General features: G+C 35.7%; 1 protein-coding gene across 4 annotated transcripts in view; it reads left to right on the forward strand.

The window, feature by feature from the left end:
• Window positions 1-21,930, forward strand: part of sfmbt2 (Scm like with four mbt domains 2) — an 87,177-nt gene that overhangs the window by 30,036 nt on the left and 35,211 nt on the right. For all 4 annotated transcript variants that reach the window (XM_088645367.1, XM_088645370.1, XM_088645369.1 and 1 more), the window contains 3 exons: window positions 12,149-12,237; window positions 12,343-12,586; window positions 15,396-15,493. In XM_088645367.1, the coding sequence (XP_088501493.1) occupies window positions 12,149-12,237; window positions 12,343-12,586; window positions 15,396-15,493 (431 nt within the window). The remainder of the gene's footprint in view (window positions 1-12,148; window positions 12,238-12,342; window positions 12,587-15,395; window positions 15,494-21,930) is intronic.

Here is a 21,930-nt window from a genome sequence, read left to right on the forward strand (position 1 = left end):
CTTGAGATATGGGTATCGTTCCTTTCCAAGGCTTGGTCAGTCACTTCACATGGACCCTGTTGAAAATAAAAGCAATCCGGTACATTTTACTTATCTCAGTTACTGGGTCACCCTCATATTTAACTATGTACAGCTACTCTGGATAAACTCTCTCTCAATCTATATACTGTATACAGTATATACTGTATGCAGTACACCTTACTGCATAAATCAGTGTTAATTCCCTTTATACTTTTGCAGTTTTGTATATACTTCCAGAATAAAGCAGGGTTTTATCCAAAAATAGGTACCTGTGTACCTTTGTCATAAGCATATACAGTAACATCTTCCCCCACATTTTTGCATATTGCTTTGCAATTCTGTAAATCTACTAGAGTTGTACTATACTTTGGAAAAAAAACTTTGCTTTTTGTGCAGTATCCCATCATCTGCACACAAAGAAAGATATCATTTACTCTATGGAAGAAACTGATAATTTGCTAGTTTTCTAACACATTTGCAGAGGAGTATGCTGTTCTTTACTAGAACGTCTTGTTGGTAGTTATGCAATTTTTATGTGCTGTATGTGAGACTGTGAGAAGAGAATGCAAATTAAGTGGCTTATGAAGATATGTAAACTGATTTTGTTTTTTGGTTATTTTCTGCATTTGAACAAAAATGCAGGGTTTAGTTCATAGTTCTGTGAGTGTTAGCTTTATAGAAAAAATGTGATTTGTTTTTTCCTATGTTGTTGTGTGCTGTGCTTTTGCATCTCTCTTGCAACAACCAAACATGCACCCACACCTGTCCTACAAGACACATGGTGATAAACCGGTGGGTGATGTTGAGAGAGCACCGTAAATATACAAACTATAAGTGACAATCAGAGGATGGGAGCGATACACATTGGTAAGAATCCCTGTTCCGTTGCAGGTGATTCTACAATAACAAATCCTGGTAACACTGTGGAAGTTCACTAGTGCCCCAGTAAACTTCACAGCATAGTGGGCAGGTGGCATAAGCTGGATTCGAAACTGTGATCTACAGGATGTAGGAGTAATTTTTTCCCTTTAACAGGAAAATTATAACAAGATGATGAGTAACACAGGGGCCTTCTGTTGTGTATTAGTATTTTAGGTTTTGATCCTGACATTTGAAAAGAGTTGTTAAGGCAGTTAATGTTTTTTTTTTGCAAATGCTAGTAAAATGGTGGAAATATAAACTGATCTTTTCCGTAGAAGACGAGTATGACTGCCTAGGGCCATTGATTTCTAATGTTCTTAAATTAAATAAAAGCAGCACTACTGTCAATCAGCAACACAATAGCAATATGCTTGACAAATTATGGTTTTCAGTATCTTGTAGACCAACTGATTTATAAAATAAAAAAACATGCAAATACCTTGTAAGTTAGAAATGTATTGTTTGTTTCAATAGAGAGTTGAAGAGTTCCTTCCTCCCAATAGAGAGTTCTAATGGTGTTGTTGCTTATGTCTGCAACTAAAGTTATTTTTAAGTGCTCACAGTTTTGAAAAAGACCACAAAACTGCCTTGACAAAAAGCTTGCAGGTTCCACTGTTGATATGAACCTTTCATCTGAGTCTGCTTTGTATATCATTTCTTCTCACTGAGCATTGTAAACATGAATGGTGTAATGTCATTAAAATGTTAAGAAATGTGCTACTGTCTTCTGAAAAGTAGTTGCCATTTAAAAAAAAACTAAATTTAGGCTTAGAAAGTAATTAGCTATATGGTGTAGTTGACATTTTATAAAGGGCTTGCAGATGAAGTAAATTATTTTTAATAAAAGGCCATACAGTAAATGTCATTATTTCTTTAAAGAAAAAAAAGCATAATATCGTAAAAGAGCCTTTGTACTCACTAACAGTTGGGATTGTTTAACTACTATGATTAAATTTGCCAGAAAAACTGGATTGACACTAGTATGCTGATTATTAGCAGCACAAATACAGCCGCCACACAGGGTTAGTTGGCAGTAACATGTGCAGGATTAGGGACGCGTCCAAGACCAAACGAACTGCTCCATTTCCTGTGGGGGTGTACACCCTGCAAGACCTGTGTGTCACAGGAAACATTGTTTAATCACAAGGCTTCCTACTTAACTACTATATTTATTTATGCCAGATTAAATGTTTAAAAAGAAAGAGTTTTGATGGATTCTATGGTGCACCTAAATATGACCCCCATTGTATTTTTTGAAAGGACGAGTAATGATGATGGCCTGTTCTGTGAGATGCAATATAAAGGAGATCACAGCGTTCACCACCCCACTAATATACATATGATTGATATATACAGTGTATAAAACAAAGTATGTAAACTCCCCATTATAATAATTCTGGGAATTAGAAGTTCTTACCATAATACCCTTGTTAAGGTGATGTTTTCTTAATCAAAAGGCTTCGTATTGGAAAAATTAAATGTTTTTGAGATGCAAAGATGTATAGAAGAAAGTGAATAATTAAGAATTAATGTGTGTGAGACAATAAATTAACCACTAGTTTAATTGTCACCATCAAGGGGATAATTGGAGTTATCCATCCATCCATTTTCTAACAACTTTATCCAATGCAAGGTCATGGGGGAGCAGGATCTTATCGTAGCAAATTAATTAGAATCTTTGGTTAAATTAAGTGGGTAACAACTTAACAAGGAATGAGTTTCAGCAGCCCTGTTTTATATAAGAGACAGAACTTTCAGAGTTTCGCCTTCACCATGCAGGTTAGTGGGAACTTGTAATTTCGTGATCAAAAAAGATTAAAAGTTGATGTTTATTAGTCTGGAAAGAGGGTTAGAAAGCCATGCCTAAACCTTTGGCACTCCATCTATCCACTCTCAGACAGATACAGAAAATGGAAAATATATGGAAAATAGTTAAGACCTCGGTGGCTCTACCTAGGACCAGTTGTCCTGTCAAGATCTTCTTCAGAGCAAAATCACTTCAGAAGACTAAATCCCAGAATAATATCAGGCCTTTCCCTCTGCACCTAATGGTTGTGTATATGCTTCAACCATCAGGAAAAGACTGAACAGGAATGGTTATCATGGCAGGATAGCCAGGAAAAAAAATACCGCTCTCTAAAAATAACATTGCCGCCTGTCTCAAGTGCGCCAAAGAGCGCATAGACGATGAATGTTCTCTGGACATACAAGTCAGAAATGGAACGTTTTGACCACAATGTGAAACATTTTGTGTGGTGCAAACCAAACCCAAAAGAGGAGGCAAGCAGGTTCTGCCTCAGGGTTTGGACAGATTGCCATCATTGATGGAACCATTAATGTGGCTAATTTTGGGGGACAATGTTAGGCCATCCTTTTGTCAGATGAAGCGGAGCCAAAAGTGGGTCATGCAGCAGGACAGTGACCCCAAACATAGTAGATCTACAACAGAAAGGCTGAAGAAAATGAAGTAGAATTTTCACACTTTGAATTGGCCCAGGCAAATTTCAGACCTAAATTTCAAGACCAGATTACTCATCTGACCACATGGAAGAAGTAAAGGTTTATTCCAAGCTGAAAAGAGAAGAAAAGAAACACAACGTTTCGGCTATGGAGCCTTCTTCGGGTGTGAGCTGACCATATGACCATATGACTTTTTTCCACCGCCCAAAACCCTTCTTTGCACCACTTTATTCTCAAAAGTGCATTTTTAGGTGTAATAAGGGTCTATGTGTTGTAACCCAACTATAGTATCCCTCTCTGTGAAGGTCTCTACAGACTGTACTTAATGAACTGTCCACTCATGCCTTAAATTGAAATTAGCAGTCAGCTGATTCAGTTGCTAAACTGTTTCACCTTGCATCTAGAACCAATCCACAGACAACATGGTCGAGGTGTATGCAGTTTCATCCATGTTTGCCCCGAATTGACTGATAATGTCTTTCCGCTCAGCTTACATGCCATCATCATCTTAACCACTGTTCCTCGTGAAACATCACCAAGTTGAGCAGTCTTCATCACTGAAGCTCTTGCCAAATGTGCCCTAACAATCACCCCTCTTGTAAAGTCACTGAATCTAAAATAAAGGGTGACTGGGCCTGCCTGGCATTTTTAATTGCTTAATTAACTCAGGAACCACACACAATATCTAATACAAAAGGAAAAACATCATAGCCAAGCAATATTTCCCACAACACGGAAAATAAATTCTAAAGTTCCTGCTAAAGACAAAATTTAACTTGGGAAGAAAGTACAAACTTTTATTTTTCTCCGTAGTCTTTTACTCATCAATGGGAAATCTGAGGGTATACTTTAAAAAAAAAAACTGTTCCAACTGGCACCTTTTTCAACTGCCTGTGGGCCGCAATGACCCAGGGGTGCTGATGGCCTGCTATTTGTGGCCCTTATCTTAAATAAGTGCTGTATGCCTTATAGCACTTCACCGCCCTTTAATACCTTGAAGTGCCTTATTGAAATGTCTTTACATTCTTGCTTGATTGAATAAGTTACTTCTATTAAGGGTGTTCCCACTGACGTCAGTATAGGTCTCAGTGTGCATACAGTGTCCTTGCAAAAGTACTCACCCTTACAATGATGTCCATTTTTTGAATTACAAATGACGTACACACAATTTTAAAGGGAGTATTAAAATCAAAACATGAATACTCTATTTTATGGGTGAAGGACGTTAAATGTCAGTGCAAATTGTGAAGAAAAATCAAAAACTAAAATATGTTGATTGCATAAATATTCACCCCCCTCCTCCCCTCGAGTCTCTGGAGGAACGGTACAGTTCACCCATTCTTTGCACATGCACTGTATGCTGAAGCTCTTTCATGTTTGTTCACTTAAAAATTGAATACATCATTTTTAATTCAATTGTATGCATGGTTTTTATTTTTATCTTGGCACTGCTACATTAAAGCGACATCGTGTGCATTATTAATAATTTGTGAGTTTTAGTAGTCATGTCGAAAACACACTGAAATTGTGTGCTTCATTCACAACATGAAGCAAACGTATGAAGATTTAACACTGGGTAAATCTTTCTTGGTAGTTATTAATTTTAAGTGCATTTATGGAAAGGTATGAGAGTAGAGGGTAGTTAAGAGTTTTAAATGTATTTATGGAAAGGTATGAGAACAGAGAGTGAACACGTGTTTTCCAATATTCATACTGTTCTTTAAAAGCATATCGGGGAATTAAAAAAACTGCAAAATACATGCAGTAAATAAATATATAGCCTTAAATATCTCTGACTGTAGTTCAGTTAAGCATATGGCATCAGTTAGCAGTGTTGTTTTAATAAATGTTGCATGTACAACATAAGGCACTCATTTTCTTGTCTTTAAGGGATGATTTCTTATAAGCCTTTCAAAGGATCATATGTTTTCATTTGTACATGTTATAGCAATAAAAAAGTAAACCAAAATTGTCATATTTTGTCTGCAGCATTCAGCTCAATTTTTTTACACAAATATTCCAACTGGGAGTAGTTGACTTAGCACACCTGCTATAAATGTTAAACATCCAGGGACCTAATTAATGGAGTTCTGGGCTTTACAGATTAGCCCACACTGTGGACTTAGCCATCGTTTACAAATCTCTTCACTTCTTAAGGTTTGTTCGGAGCCTTTGTTGACCTTATTGGTAAGTGCTGTCAAATTCAATTACACATTCACTTCATTTGGAGTGTTAACTGATACATGATATGATCAAAACTGAAGCTCTTTTAAAACAGATTGTTTAAAAGGGTAAATCTTTATTATATATTATATAGTCATGAAGAGCCTGCAGATGAGCCCAGTGTATTTTTTTAAGATTCAAAAGAATTTAAGCAATTTTGGTTATTAAACTGTGAGGACATGGGTTAGATCATTATCATTATTTGGTGTCTTAGCTGTATTAAGGATCCCTACATGGATTATGGTATAATCCAACAAAGGAAGTCCCATAGTGCTGGAAGTATGACCTGTACGAACGTGGGACCTACTTACAGTGAGTACTGTAAGTGCTTACTTGGGGGAACAGAGATAGAAATGTCTAACCACTAAATATTTTGAAGGATTAATTGTTTCGTATAGGTCAGTTTTGAATGCTAGACCTGCACAAAGGGAACTGTAGTGGATAGCTCATAGGGCCACCTGCTGAGTTGAGCTCCAGGCATGGTGACCAACGTGCAGCTGGTCATACGACCCAGTAAAGTTAACATGTTAACAGGGCACCTGAAGATGACACCAAGCCACTCTTTGAGTAAGAGGTACGATTAAGTGGAGAAAAATGCCCCGATATGATGATAACATCACCAGCTTTAAATTTCGGAAAAGGGGCTGTGTTCTTCTATTTGTGGAAATGTTTATTTCCTTTTTGTGGTCTTCACTAGGTAAGAGAAGCCTCTGTTTTAATGTAGTAAATTTTTTTGGTGTGGGGAGAAAGATTCCCTCTGGTTTAGCATCAGTTTAGAGCATGGGTTTGTCCTGAGTAGAGTCTTTTATTTTAAATGAAGCAACTTTGCCTTCCTGTTACTGAATTTATATAGCTTTTGGGTTGTATTGGCACGCGTCATTTTGTAAAGGACTGGGCCCAGGGACTCATACCCTTCTTGTAAATATTTGTAAATGGTATTCTCTGTGTTTTTACTTTTAGTTCATGCGTTTTGTAGATATTTGTCTCTGAGGATATAGCCTGTTCATTTTTTCTCCACCAAATTGTTCATGGATGATTAAAAAAGGTAAATGAATTCGTTCAGTATTTCCTGGCCTGTGGTGTGGTGTTTTTATTTAGATTTTAGAAATTGCTTTTAGTCATGTTGGTTTTAAAACTATTATTTTAAACATTATTTTCACTAAAATGTTTGACTTCCTCTAACACCACCAAAGAAGAATATTGCTGCCATCCATTTAAAGCGTGGTACCCTGCGCCACTTGCAGACGGAAGTTCACAGTCTTTTACAATTTTACAATGATCAGCATCTGGATTTCACACTGCTGTCCTCATGGATGTTCTTGGTTGTTTCTTGTCTCCTTGGGTCCAACCCATTTTTTTCTTAGTTTTGAGATGAATAATTCCAGTTGCCCGTAGTCAAGCCCATTGACAATGGCTCTTACAATGATGTCTCACTCTATTTCTATGATTTATGTTACTAAACTCTCTTTCTATGATTTATGTTACTAACAGCAACTTACATTGTTCCGTGCTTCTTAGATTGTCTTGGTCTTTTGTGTTTGTTTTTTTATTCGCATCTGTGTTGTATTCATATCTTTGTACAGACCGCATAGATGGGTTGACATTTTTATGGAGGCACAAAGGCAATTTCTCATCTTGAATTTTGATTGTCACAGAAGCACTTAAGTACATATATACTGTATATTGAGAACCAAGCTGTGACTTATTAATGGGTGTACCTTCTACTACTAGTCATAACAGCTGCACAGTATTGACCCATGAAGAGTAAAGCATTCCTAATAAGGACGCGTTGTTACTCAGCACTGCCTAACATAGCTAGGCTCTCTTTAGAGGACACACTGGACTGCTTTGAATCTACTGCAGATCAAAACCTAGCACTTCGATCAGGGAGAAGGGTCAGCTGGTCCACTGTTTGAATGTTGTTCTGTGGAAGAAATGCTTGGCTGAGCCGAAATGCTTATGTGAGCTCTGGTTTTGTCGCGCTGCCAAGAAAGATGGCATTGAACGGGAAGGAATGGCACATCTACAGGTGCACATCACAGGGGATGATAACAACTAGGCCTGCTGAAATCAACACTGTGCAGCACTCAAGAGAAGCCAGCTTCTGGTGTGTTCCAGTGGTAGAAGAGGAAAAATAATTACACAAATGAGAATCTTCAGTAGTACGGTCTTGCTACTTAAATGCGCTGCAGCATTGTTCACATGTTAGTGGTAATGGATCGTTTGACTGACTGTGAAATGGTAAACTCTAAAAGTGCTAATTATATGTTGGAGATTTATGTTTCCTTCTGTCCTCCCCAAAACCCTGGTGGTCATTGCAACTTAGATGAGTAGGGGTATATTTACCCTCATGAACAGGCTATGTGTTTATGTGCTTGTGTACCCATGCTTGTGAATGCTGCAGATTATTGAGCTGCAAAATGTTTGTGCATCTTCTACAAGTCCAAATTTTAGATGTGCTAACCACACATGATAATCATTAGTTACATGTTAATCAGAGATGCATAAAAGCATGAAGCATGAAACAAAGATTTCTTTTGTAGGTTAAAATGTTCCATAAATCCACGCTTCTCATTCTGTGTCCATGTTTTGTCATATACTTTATACGTTATACATTTTATATAAGTTTGTTCAATGTTTTTAAGGCTCTGTGCTCTGCAGAAGGGCTTTTGTGATTCAGAAAATATAGTTGCCTGTCTCTTTCAGATGCTATATGACAAGCATGATCAACATAAATGTATTGGACTTCAAGTAATTAAAGCAGATTGATGTGCATCAGTGCTATGCAAACAGATTATTGCGCTATAATGGACTTATTAGTTGGCTGTGACTGCCTGTTTATTGAAATATTTTATAAACAGTTTAATTATTGAATTTGAAGGCTTGTAAAAAGATGATTGATAAAACAGCCTTTCTGTTGTGCCGCTAGGACAAAACACAGAAAATTAGATTATAAAAGATGAGGTGGTGCCTGCTTTGATTTAGTCAAGGCTACCTAATAATGTATGTTAACGTTGCTTAAGTGTTAAATCTGAAGGCATTTCTTTTTATTTTCCTGCAAGTGCAGGGTAGGTCACTGGCTGATCAATGAACATTTGAAGGTATTTTAAGCATTGCAAGTTTTTCAGGTTGGAATATCTGCTAGTCCACTAAATATCTAAAATCAGAGTCATATTACAATTTTGAAGCACAGTTCTATGGCACAAGCATAGCATGGATTTGTAACCCACCCAGTACTTATCAGAAAGCGGCTTATTTCTCATAATGGTCCCAGGAGCCCAGAGCCTATTCCAGAAGCACAAAGCACAGGGTGGAACTGCCTGGGACAACAGCCCACGGCAGGGCACAGACAGGGACAGTTTATAGACAAAACAAATTGTGTCATTTATATTTAGTGCTATACAATGCCACTAGCCATTACTGAATACTTCTTCAAATTAAAAACTGTATTAAAAAATTTAAATGTATATGTGGTCTGATTAGGATAAGTAGTAATTGCCCTCTCAAAACTAACAAAATATCTTCCCAAACATTCTTCCTTTAAGGGAATCTTCACAGTTGCCAGTCTCCAGTGCAGCTGAGTGATGAGGCATTTCCTCCCTCTGTACACTCAGGTGTTCAGTGAGACTGGATTACACAGTGGCAGTAGTAAAGACAAAAGAAATTTTGGCTGAGGAAAGAAAGAAACTAATCTTGGAGGCTTTCTGTTTTAGGTTGTGTACATACTCAAATGGAGAGAAAACGGAGACAGTTCTTATTTTTTGCCCTTTGCTCGCTTGATCTTGCTCAGCTCATCTGCGTGTAAACCTGCATTTCATCCTTTAACCTCCTTATTCCACAAAGCATTGGCTGCATTTTTCTTTTCATGTCTTCCTCTGCAGCACTTAGGTCTTTAATATTTGAAAATGTTTTTTATATTGGATGTATGTACTACTACAGAGAAAAGCTGTTCTCTAAAATAAAAATTACTTGAATGATTGCAGGCATTTTTTGGCAAAAATAACAGTTCTGTCCTGGCTGGTTGGAATACACAGAGTAGGGCATACATTTACCTTCTCTAATAATCCAGTGTGAAGTGGGCAGTTATTAAATCTTATAATGGGTACGAAATCACAGGCAAGTGCCACTTTTGAGCCCTCATAATACAGTCCTGGGATGGAGGTGAGATTCACCCAGGCAGTCAGTCACTGAGCTGAGACGCTTCGAACAATTCCCAGCAAATTGTTCATTCAGAGTGATCCATCAGATACATAGCAAATCTTGGTATCTGATGGTCTTTTCAAACCTTGCTTAAATAGACCTAATAGTGATAGGTGAGGAAATCAAAGCAGAAACAGAAATATTCTCCAGATCAAAAATCAGGCTTCAGCTTTGAAATCAGAAGTAGGATGAGTTTGTAGTTCAAATGTCAAATGTGTTTGCTACAATTGTCTTCAGTAGGATGCTGACTAATCCAAGTAAGAGATGTAAAAATAGTTTACATATTTGTGGGTTGAGGTCAACAAGCATATAACTGAAAAAGAGAGAAAAATGATGGAATTAAAAGGAAAGCAGATCTATTATCATATTATAGCCAAAAAAGAAACCACTGAATAAAATATTCTGTGATTTTTTTTGTGATTTTCACTTAATTATAATGAAGATCTAGATATTTTCCCATTGTGTAGTCCTGATATTAGTCATATTTTATTTTGTATGTAGCTCCCATATGATACTGATTTAAGAGCAGATTATTGATCAATAGAAGTATTCACAGATTCTGACTTAAGAATGTGACCAATCACTCCACTTTTAACCTTTAACCACACAAGTTGTAATTTTGTTTTTACAAAACGTATTCTTATAGCTTTTTATTTTCAAAGTTTAAAGGAGGTATTATTTTTTAATAAAAGTTTTTCACCATTTACTGTGTTGCTGCTCTGTTGAGAGTTATATTTATTACTTGTGCAACAGTGGGGAGCAAATTATTTTTTCCTCTGTGATTAGCTTGCAGTCTTGTTGTTCTCAGCAGGTTATACTGTACACTGTGAATCAAATCAAGACACAAAATGTATAATGAATTATAAATCACTGCAATATTACATGTGGTTTAGGAAGTAGGAAGCTGTTTTGGAAGCAGATTAAATATATTACCTGTATAGAATTCAAATTCAAATACTTCTGTGCATTGAATACATTTAAAGATGGTACTCTAACCTGAAAAGCTCTATTTTTTATTTACTTTTCAGTTGAATCATTACATATGTAAATGTGCCTTTTAAGTGAATATTGAGTGGATAGTTAACAATCACAATAGATGTACTTCTTGACAGATAAAAAGGTTCATTTCTCATACCGAACAACAGATATTCAGTTTAGTGTCCTGTAGATTACAGCTTGTTCATCAGATCACACTTTTTTATAACCCTAAATGGGTTACAAAAAATTTACATTCTAATGTTTATTTGGTGCTATACTGTACCTGGGATTAATGGTTTTGGATGTGTTCATACCTTGAATAATCCAGCTATTCACATACTGACGTTGTAATACAAAGACAATCATCCTAAGAGTATAAAACAGAAGAAAGAGAAAGGTGTGCTCGAATGTCAACAGATGTCTTAATGCCCCATCTCTGTGAATTTTATTCAGTGATTTGTAAAGCACTTTTTTTCCATCTCCTGTAGCAAAACAGCAGTGACATGAAATTATTTTCATCATCATTAAGCTTTGATAACCTTTGAAAACATGAAGTGATATTGTGTTTTAAGTATCATGATCAAAAGCAGAAAGTAGCTAATGGTAATATGTTTAAAGTCTGTTAAAATATTTTTTTTCTTATTTGATTTTTGTGAGGCTGCTGCTTGGCTGAAAGCTTTCCTTTTGAGCATTCATATCTTAATGATAAATATTCAAAATGTGTTCATCATTTGTAATTCAATACAATGGGATATTATGGAAAGGGGGCATATACTGTACTTATTCAGGACACCAGATATATGACTGTACTGTAGTGTTGGTGGCGGTCTTTCCTCTGGATCAGAATTTCCAAACCAGTGCCCCATTGTGATTTAATAGATTCTGTTCTTTGGATGAGACATTAACTTTCACTACTTGGTCATTAATGACTCCATAGCACTAGTCTAAAGAGCAGGAGTGTCAGCCCTGGCGTCTTGGCTAAATTCCGCTTTTTACTTGTAGTCCCTTAGTTAAATTTGGTGAAGCTGTTTCTCACTTCTTCACTTGATCAGCTGGGTAATGAGGCTATCAGCTGTAGATGAACGTGTTCCCCTTCTGTATGCAAAGTGCATTTAGATCCTTTGTAATGGTAAGCATTATGCTTTAAGAGTGCAAGTAATTCTTATTACAATTATTAACCTTTGGATTTTAAATTATAATTACAAAAGCTGCATTCCAGTCACAGAATATGATATATTATTGATACTTTTAGCTTTTGGGTGTGTTATTCAGCCCTTTAACAGGAAAAGCATAACTGAGCAAACAAGACTTTGACCATTTATCTTTTCATTCATTTATTTTGAAGCCATAAAGGAGAAATACAGTGACTGGACTGAGTTTCTTATCCAGGAGCTCACTGGGTCCCGTACTGCTCCTGCCAACTTGCTTGAAGGGGTAAGTTCAATAATTTTATATTCTTTGTGTAGCGCTTTGCGTGGTGATTTTGAGTCTTTAACATCGGTTGACCAAATGCACGTCTGTTCCACTGCCAATCTGCAGCCTCTTCGAGGGAAAAACACTGTGGATCTCATCATGGTTGATTCACTGATAGAACTGCAGGACTGCCAAGACCCTTTCCAGTACTGGATGGTTCGAGTAATAGAGAACATCGGAGGGAGACTGCGACTTCGATACATTGGGTTGGATTGTGACACACATGACGTATGGCTATTTTACCTGGACTTTAGGCTCCGTCCTGTTGGCTGGTGTCAAGAGAACAGATTTTCAATGGAGCCACCTAAAGGTAATGTCTAATATTACTTCTTATCAGAATTACCTCACCATAGATAATTAATGAGATTGCTGTATGTTGCAGGATTGTTGATGTTGCAGGATTTTTTACACTTGTGTGCACTTAAAACATATGATTTTCAATATGATGTTATATCAACATAACAGACTTTTAGAGAGGCCTTTTCCCTGTTCTCAGTGATGGCCTCTAGCAAACAGGCAGCGTTCCAGTAAAAGAAAAGTTGTGAATTAAGCACATTTACATGAAAAACAGTTATTTGTTTCCAGTGTTTAAAAACAAAAATTTCAACCTTTCTGAGTTTTCTGGCCTGAGTTCAAGTTACTGAGAAGTAAATTTAAAAAGAATATAGATTGTAACTATCAATTCAATGTATTTTTCAATTAATTGAAGTAAAATTTCTGATGTTTTCTTTTACTTTGATGTGTTTAAAATGTCATGTCATCATCATATTTTTTATAGTTCCACTGAAGTAGACCCATGTTAACATTGTCTTTTTTGACATACACCGTAAGCTCTTTTTAATATATCATTGTGCCTAACAGATGTATTAAGACACCTTTCAATGATGTCCCATTTTGTAGAATTACAAATGATGTGTACACGTTTTTTAAAGTGAATATGCTTAACCTCAATTTGTAATCTCAAACTGAACACTTTATGGGTGAATAATATTATATGCTTAAATAAACCTGCAAAGAGAAATCAAAAATAAAAATATGCTGATTGCATAAATATACCTCCCTTTTGCTATGGCAAACCTAAATTGTTCAGGGGCACAAAAGTGACAAGACACAAAAGGACTCAAGTGACTCATTCTGGTTAACATGATTTTCAAATAAATACACCTGTCTTGGTAAGGTTCCTCTGTCAGGTGGTGAAGTTCAAGGAAGGATTCAACCGTGAAGACCAGGAAGCTCTCAGAACAATAATGGATTAGGTTATAGAGAGGCACAGATCAGCAGAAGGCTATAAAAAATATATTTTTATAGCCTATTTAAAAATATCAATTTGAACACAGAGAAGGTAATAGTGAAGTGGAAGGTGTGTCATACCACACAGACACAGACTGTCTCTTGAAACTGTGTAATTAGACAAGGAGGAAGCTCTTTAGAGATGCCACCGTGAGACCAAGATTGACTTTGAAAAAGTTACTGAGTTCAATTTCATACATGGGAGAAAATCTCCATGAGTCAAATCCAGACCGAATGACCGAAGGGACAGAAGTAAGCCATTATTGAAAAATCCAGATCCAATCCTGTATGAAATTTTCAGGAAAGTATTTAAGTGATATTGCAGACATGTAACGAAAGTGTTTTTGTGACAGATTAAGAAATTGGAATTTAATGGTGTGAATGCAAAGCATTACATCTGGCACAAACTCTATTCGGCCAGTGTTACTATGTTATGAGGCTCTTTAACATCAGCAGAAACGGAGAAACTTGTCAAGACTGAGAGGAAAATGGCTGGCACAAAGTACAGACACGTTTTAAGGGAAAAATTCTTTATTCCGCCAAAGCCAAAGTTACACTGGAGTGGTTTAGTGAAAAAAAGTGAATGTCCTTGGCCCAGTCAAATATGTGACTTGAACCCGACAGAAAATCTGTGGCAATAAATAAAAATTGCTGTCCATCCATCAATGATCCCCAACAGACTTTACAGGGCTGTGTGTGGTAGAGACTTATCCAAATGGACTTCCAACTGCAATTGTTGCCAAATGTATTATCAAGTGTGGAACCTGAATGGTTAACTTCTTAACACCCTTAAAAGATTTTAGTTTGAGCATTCAGGTTTGATATAAATATTCACTTTAAAAAATATGCATAAAAATGGGAAATTATTTGAAAGAGAGAAATACTTTTGCAAGGTACTGTATACATAAAGTGCAATTGTATTTTTCAACGAATTAAGTATCCTTCTTAGCTTTAACCCCGGGTTCAATTTGTGGTAGTAATCCTGTGCTTTTAGACAATAACCCTGATTACTCCATTTCTGTCAGCAATAAGCCTGAGTCTTTTGTTTTCATGTGATCTGTCAGAATGTAACACACAGTTTTGAATAGCAAAAAAGAATGTACTGTTGCATAAGAGTACAGCATCATTTATACCAAACTGCCAAGGAAGTTAACTGATGTCATGTTAACAATGTCATAGACAGCTCATAAACTATATTATCTTTTGTAATCTATAGATATCTATAGACATTCAAACAAATTCCTACATTATTTCCCATGGAACTTTTGCACAGTTTCTTAAATATATGACTGCAAATTATTTTGTAATTAAATTGAAGAGACTGAAATTTCCAGAAGGGGTTTGTTAGTCTGTTAGTTTGTTAGGGCTTTTAGTCTAGCAAAATGTCAAGGGCAAAGAACAATATGTTGATTCAGTCCTTTACAGCACCATTCACTTCTGAAAGAATGTGTGTGGGGGATTTACTGCAGATTCATAAGAAAAAGTAAGTTTCTAGGAAATGAAATTTAACATTTTTTTATGTAAGAGACCTTGCCTTTCTTGAAAGTAAAGAATTGCTAAATGGCAGTTATTTAAACAGAATAATTCCAGGTTCCAGTATTTATTTGGACTCACTCTTAGATTAACTCAGTGTTAAATAACCCTGACGTCAAGCATTTTGGTAGGCAGGTAGGCAGGGATAGAATAACCAAAGCATGAAGACTGTAAGAGTCTGGCCTTTTACACCCCTGCAAGATACTTTTTAAGGGACCTTTAATAGTCTTAGCATTAGCTGCTGGGTCATGCTGCTTGTACTTTTATGCATTGTCTGACATGGTTGTTGTCCGCAGAGATCCAGGGTTTGAAAGCTGCCCCCGAGTGGAAGGAAGACCTGGACAGAGCGTGTACTGAAGCAGCAAAGAGTCCTTTGCCACTAGAGGTGTTCAAGGTTAGAGTTTAACCTTAGTTCTGCAGTTGTCTCTGGAGAACAGAGGTTAGAAATTCACAGTAGTCATGTCTTTTAACTTCAAAATGCACATTTTCTCATGTAAAATAAAAAACTAGCTATACAACTGACTAAGGATACTGCTACATGTTCAGGAATCGCGTATGAACTTAAAGTGCATCTCGCATACCATACACTTTCACTTTTAGTAATAATAGTTATATTTTCTCCTACCAGTTTTTTCAGATCTAACAAACCTCTCAGCCACATTGCAGAGGCAGGTTCACATTGGGTTGCCAGTATCTTTATCATTATCTAGGAAAATATTAATTTTTTGTTTGCTATTTACTCAGGTAAGTATACTAGAGGCTCTTGTTATTTTTCCTGTTTAAATCCCACTTCACTGAATGACAGTCACAGACTTAAAAAGTGAATATGTGAATATTGTTGTACTAATTTATTGTATAACTTATAAATTGCTCTAATAATAAAGATAGCTTTATCCTTTATATATATTGAATACATGAAATATTGAATTCATGGTGTACCTCTCAAATATGTGAAAAAGTTGGCTATTTTTGAGATCCTGCAACATGTCTGGATTTCCTCATTTTAAAGTCATTCAGAATGACACGAGAGGCATTGCTTGTCCTCCCATCACTTTTTGAACTTTTATAAAACTATAAACTCATTCTAAGACCACAAAACCTGCTCTGTTTGCAAAGCCCTTGATTTTTAAGAGTTTATTCATATGACTTTCCTGTTTCAAAAACAGACTGTGTCTGTGTGTGGTTGAAAGTGTCGAGAATAAACAAAAAAAAGTCCACTTAATAAGTCATGTTTCTGCACATGGGGTTGCTAGAAAATACTGAAAAAACTTAAATTATTCATTACACACGAATAATCAGGTTGGTTTCTTCACTGAAAGGGTGATAACGATTACACCAAATACCACACTGACTTTCAGAAAGATTCGCAATGCACTCCTACCAATGAAGTCATTTTCAGAATCTTCAACGTTCAGTGAAATGGAAGTTCCCTGAACATGGCGCATCAAAATGCATTTCATTTTTTATAGCCGAACTTTGCTATTCACAGATGTTTGTGTGTTAATTATTCTACGAGAAAGATTCATGGTAACAGTCATGTTCATGATTCCAGGGTTTGTTTAGGTTTTTTATAGGGCTGGTTTTCCCTTTTACAATTACGTCTATTTCTGAAATATACGTTCTGAAATATATGTTAAGTGTTCGCCTTAGCAGCAGCCATCCTCTGCACACACTTTTCCAGATCAAAGAACAGTTTTGTATAATTACAGCTGCATTATGTTAAATGGCAAATTAACTTAATCATAATTAACTAACAGATAAATTGACTACAGAGTCAGTTATTTAGCATTGTAAATGTGCAATCCTGTGGTAATCTTCAAAACATTGTACAAAGTAAAAATGCATTTAACCCTGCTTTAACAATATACTCTAAAATATTTGGGTTGCTAGAGGACTGGTGATGCTTATGGAATACTGTATATTTGATTGTTTTTTGATTCTATAAAACTCACAATGCAAAAATGTATCTAAAACAATTTTATGTTAGTAACCAATTACAAAGTATCAGAAATCCAATATGCAGGGAATACAAATGACTGTATGCCTGATTTCATATTTTCTCTAGCTGCTCTCCATAGTTGATGTAGTGAAATACACCAGTCCTGCTGTGAGAATACAGACATTGTTTTCTTGACTAATCTTGACATGTTTTTCCTTTATCTTTAATAAGCCACTATACTTATCAGTGCTGTTTGTTTAATGATAAATATTAGCTTTTGGTATTACATATTATGGTCTCCTTTTAATGAGGTATGCATAAAAGAGTAGCTCCTAATCACAACTTAAGAAGTCTGTGTCAATAAATATTGATTTGACAATATTTCGTAAGGTTAGTTTGACTTTGTACTTTGGTCTTTGTCCTTTATATCAAGTTGTGCTGTGAATGCTTCAAAGAGTCTTTATTGCTTTAAATCATACATAAGTAGGAGTTCCCTGTAAACCTTTTCCGACAGGTTTAATAATGTGTTCTTATGCCGAGAGTAAGCATTTTTTGCCTATAGCAGCCAATAAACTACCATAACTTTTTCTACTTTGGGATCAGTGTATCCTGTCACTTAACCAAGATAAGTGCCTCCAACAAAATGCTTGAAACTCTGCTTGTGGTGTCAATGTAGTAATACTTAAATTGTTTTCCATGTAGCAGCTCTATTTTTGTACGCCTTATATCAAAACTAGAAGATACACTGAATTTCTTGCAGCTCCAGGAATATGTAAAATATATAGAATGAAGTCTTAACAAAACAGTATGGCTGACAGTGTACAGTGTAAATTGTAATTTATTGCATGTTACAACACCTAAACTGGAGTACATGTACACATGGTCATGGAAAGGTTAATCTGTATTTTATGGAAATCTGTGTTTAAATTAAACCAGTGCTATTTGAGATTTTTTTTTTCAATTCCTTAATCCTGGAATAAAATCTGAGGATCAAGGACAATTTTCAAAGATATTATTGCTACCAAACAGCATTCTATTAGTTCTTTGGAAAATGTAGTTTAAAAATGCACTGAGTAAATGAAAGCACTGCTACCTCACAGGTCTCACAGGTTTTGGGTCCAGACTGGAACACCTTCGCCAGCAGCTCTGGTTCCCTCCCCAGTCCACAGCCCAGTGGTCTAGGTTAATTGGTGTCTCTGTGTTCCCCCAGTGTGCCAGTGTGCTTGCCAGTGTAGTCTCAGCTCGCTCCCTTTCCTTCCAGGATGGACTTGGGGTTGCAGCGACTCTTGAAAGGAAATAAGTGTCTTTCTGGTAGTAGAGTAAAGGAGGATTAAATGAACAAAATACATATATTAACTAAAAGAAAGGATTCAGTTTATTCAGAGTACAGATTCTAGCAGAACCTTTCTTCTTTGTATCGTAGTTGTAGCGCAGGAAATTAAACCTTCATGGCTACTGTAAGTTATTTTAAACTGTTCCCTAGAAACCTGGAAGTCTGTTGCTACTGTTGCTCTGAGGGATTAATTACAGTATGTTAAATGGTTGTTTATGGTGTCCCACCTTATCAGGCTACAGGTTGTCACAAACCTTACCAGGAGTGAGTGTCTTTCTAATATAATTCTGAAGCATCCTTCTTGGATGTTTTGTTATGATTGTTATCAAAGTGGCCATGTGGTATGGCCATGTACTGTAATTGTTTCTCTTTGTGTATATGTAAAGGTGTGCCCACATGTGTCATTGCTGATGGTGGTTATGCTGATGTTATGCTAAAAAAAATCTAAATACGAATGTATCTGCTGTTACCTGAAAGGAAGTTGTGTTATAGAGAACTGACCCAACTGTGTGATTCAGGGGCTGCACAGTTTCTACAGTGATTTGGTTTCAAATATGGAGTCTGAGTGAATGACAGTGATCTGTTCTAGAGGTCATTGGCAACACATAATGTGATGTCAATATATTTGACTCTGAACAGCAGCTTTTGTTAATGCCTATGTGGTTCATCTTTGTTACATTGCAGATACATATTTATATAAAAATAGGATAATGTATTTAAAATTAAACAGGGCTATAGTTTAAAAGTGTGTTGGCTTTTTTGTATCCACAAACAGTAGTTCAAGCATAAAGGGTGAAAGTTCTGTGCAAAATACTGTTTACTCAAAAGTCAAGGTTAAGCCAAAAACAGAACAGAAACTCTGCAGTTGAAAGGTAGCTCACTCACCCTAGAGTTAAAACAAACCTAACCTTGAAACTCATCCTTACAACCTTTATCAGTTTGCCTTGAGACCCATACTTCATCAGAGATCCTCTTTTAGTATACAAATATATTTAATTATAGTGCATGTATTTAATAATGCAGTGAATGTTTTCTACTGCGTGCATTTAACTGTATGTTCTTATTTCTTTAGGCTGTGGGAACATTTTTTGTGGGTCAACGTTTTGCTTCAGGGTTTCAAGATTACACTTTATAGATGGATAATATGCCAGATGTTAATATATTTGTAAAGTATTAAGAATGGAGTAAGCTCCCTTTTCAAATAACCCTGGGATTGAAGCTAGGTTCATGCTATGGTCAAGGTTAGTTTTTTTTCCATGTGTAGTAGTTGCTGGTTATTACCACAATTTAAAGTAATGCTTTAGAAATATACTGTATTCCATGAAGAAATTATGAACAGCACTCCTAATATAAAGAAGTGCCTTTTCTTCTGAGTAAAGGTACTGATTTGATGTACACTATCTTAACCTAAACCATACTTGTCAGCTTACCCGAATATTAACCATAACCTCACCTTTTCAGTGTTGCTACGCTTGAACGAATTTCTTCTTTAAAAAGATTTTCATGATGTACATTTTCCATTCCCTCAAATTCAGTGATTATTTTCATATAAAATTGATTCCTTTTCTAATGAATTTTCTTTGTAATCATGTGGTGTGCCGTTCACTGAAGTATCATTTTTATGAATATGATATACAGGTTATTAAAAATCTCCTTTTTGAAGTGGTGGTGTCCAAACATTTGATAAATGGTGCAATTAAAAACTTAAACGTAGCAATAGTGCTGTTTCTCAAAAACAAATCCTCATATGTAAAAAAAAATGAACATAAACATAACATGAATAATATACTGTACAGTATTTTAACTGAAGTTACAGTATTTCCCTCAATGAAAGCAGTTCAGTGACAATGATATGTTATTATTCATTGGGAACATTTCTCTGATTGATTTAATTAATAACAATGAAGTAGATTTCTTCAGGGCTATCACAGTTGTGTATTAAAAACAGATTTACAACAATCAACAGTGGTGCCCGGATGACGGCAGTAATCAATAATGATGATATTGTCAGGGCTGCTGTGTTTTAAATTGCTTTGAAATTCAGTTCACTAATCCTAAGGTACACACTATAAAGAACATATTTATTGAGGTTTATCAGCCAGGTTGACACTGCAAAATAAGCTAAATCAAATCTGCATCAGCTCTGATTCGTGTGAATTTTCTGCTTTACACGGTGTGCTTGAGGGAATGAGTAATGTCAAGGATCCATCCAAGGAAAGTTATTCACTGTAACATTCATGCCCTTGGTCAGTGCAGTGACTGATTCATTTTTCTCAGTGTAATTGCTTGTGGAATATTAGAAAAATAATTTACATTTTTTAAAAGACTACATTTCACTGTATAAAAACTTGGGAATCTGGTAATGATAAATACAATTTTATTTATATACTGTGATAGCTCTATCATGCATATTAAATGTTGCATGATTAATGTACATGTTATAAAGTCATTGCCTGGAGGAGTATAAACTATTTTTATTCATTGGAAGAGATAAAACTGAGTTTTTATTTTTCTTTTGAGTGTAGAGTTTAGAGAAAAAGCAGACTAGCCAAAACAGTGATTTACAGCGCTATATATTTGTACCTCACCCTCAACAGAATTGTTCCTTATCTTTTATTTGGTAGCACAAAAGCACAGAACAATTGTCTACCTCATGTTTTTGTTTGACTTTGTATGCATACAAAAACTGTCCAGCTACTGCACATTTTTCTTTTCTGTCTTGTCTGATATTATTTTTAATGCTTAAAGTTCATGGTTCATAGTTGGACATCTATTATTGTAATTATTGCTCTCCAAAACATCTTACTTGAGTAGCCAGGAATATCCTTTGAGGCCTTGAAAATCAGGAAGGCAGATACTAGAAGCAAACTAACTGGTAACTTATGAAGATATGCCATGACCTGGAGAATATTCAAATAAATTCAGCTTGCTTTCATAATGTGGATTATGTTGCGGTACAGTGATAAATCAATTTATTCTCTAGAGATAAATTCCTTTTTTATTACAAAAAATACCATTGTTTTGCTTTTACTTACTTTTTATTGGACCAGGAATATCCTCTACATTACATTAAATGATACATAAACTGAAAATCGTCAGCCCGAGCTGTGGTCTTTTAACTGAAGTTAAAGCTCCCAACTTGATTTTGTAGAAGGCATATATTGAATATGCTTGTGCAGTAATAAGTGTGCAGTAATAAAAGATTTAGGTCGTGTTTCGGCTTGAAGACCTCCTGTAGAAACATTTATCATATTAACAAAAAATTTAAGAATGTAGGTTTAAAAAGAACATTTACTTTTATGTAATGTTAACATCATTTTTTGGAATAATCTGCAAACGTTCAAACCAGCTACTGTAGCTTGATTGGTAGTAGCTAACTGATAACTGGTGACCCATACTGTGCTGTACTCTTTACACTATGCCCTTTGAATGTTTTTAATAAGACGTCAGATGTAAAAATCCTGAGATCCTTGATAAATCCAGTCTAAATTCCTGAAATCTGTTTTTGATGTAAAGTGTTGTACCTCTACCTCTTCCATCTATGTTTATCCACTGATGT

This window comes from Lepisosteus platostomus, chromosome 9, assembly GCF_059453375.1.
Source record: "Lepisosteus platostomus isolate fLepPlt1 chromosome 9, fLepPlt1.hap1, whole genome shotgun sequence".
NCBI classification, from domain to species: domain Eukaryota; kingdom Metazoa; phylum Chordata; class Actinopteri; order Semionotiformes; family Lepisosteidae; genus Lepisosteus; species Lepisosteus platostomus.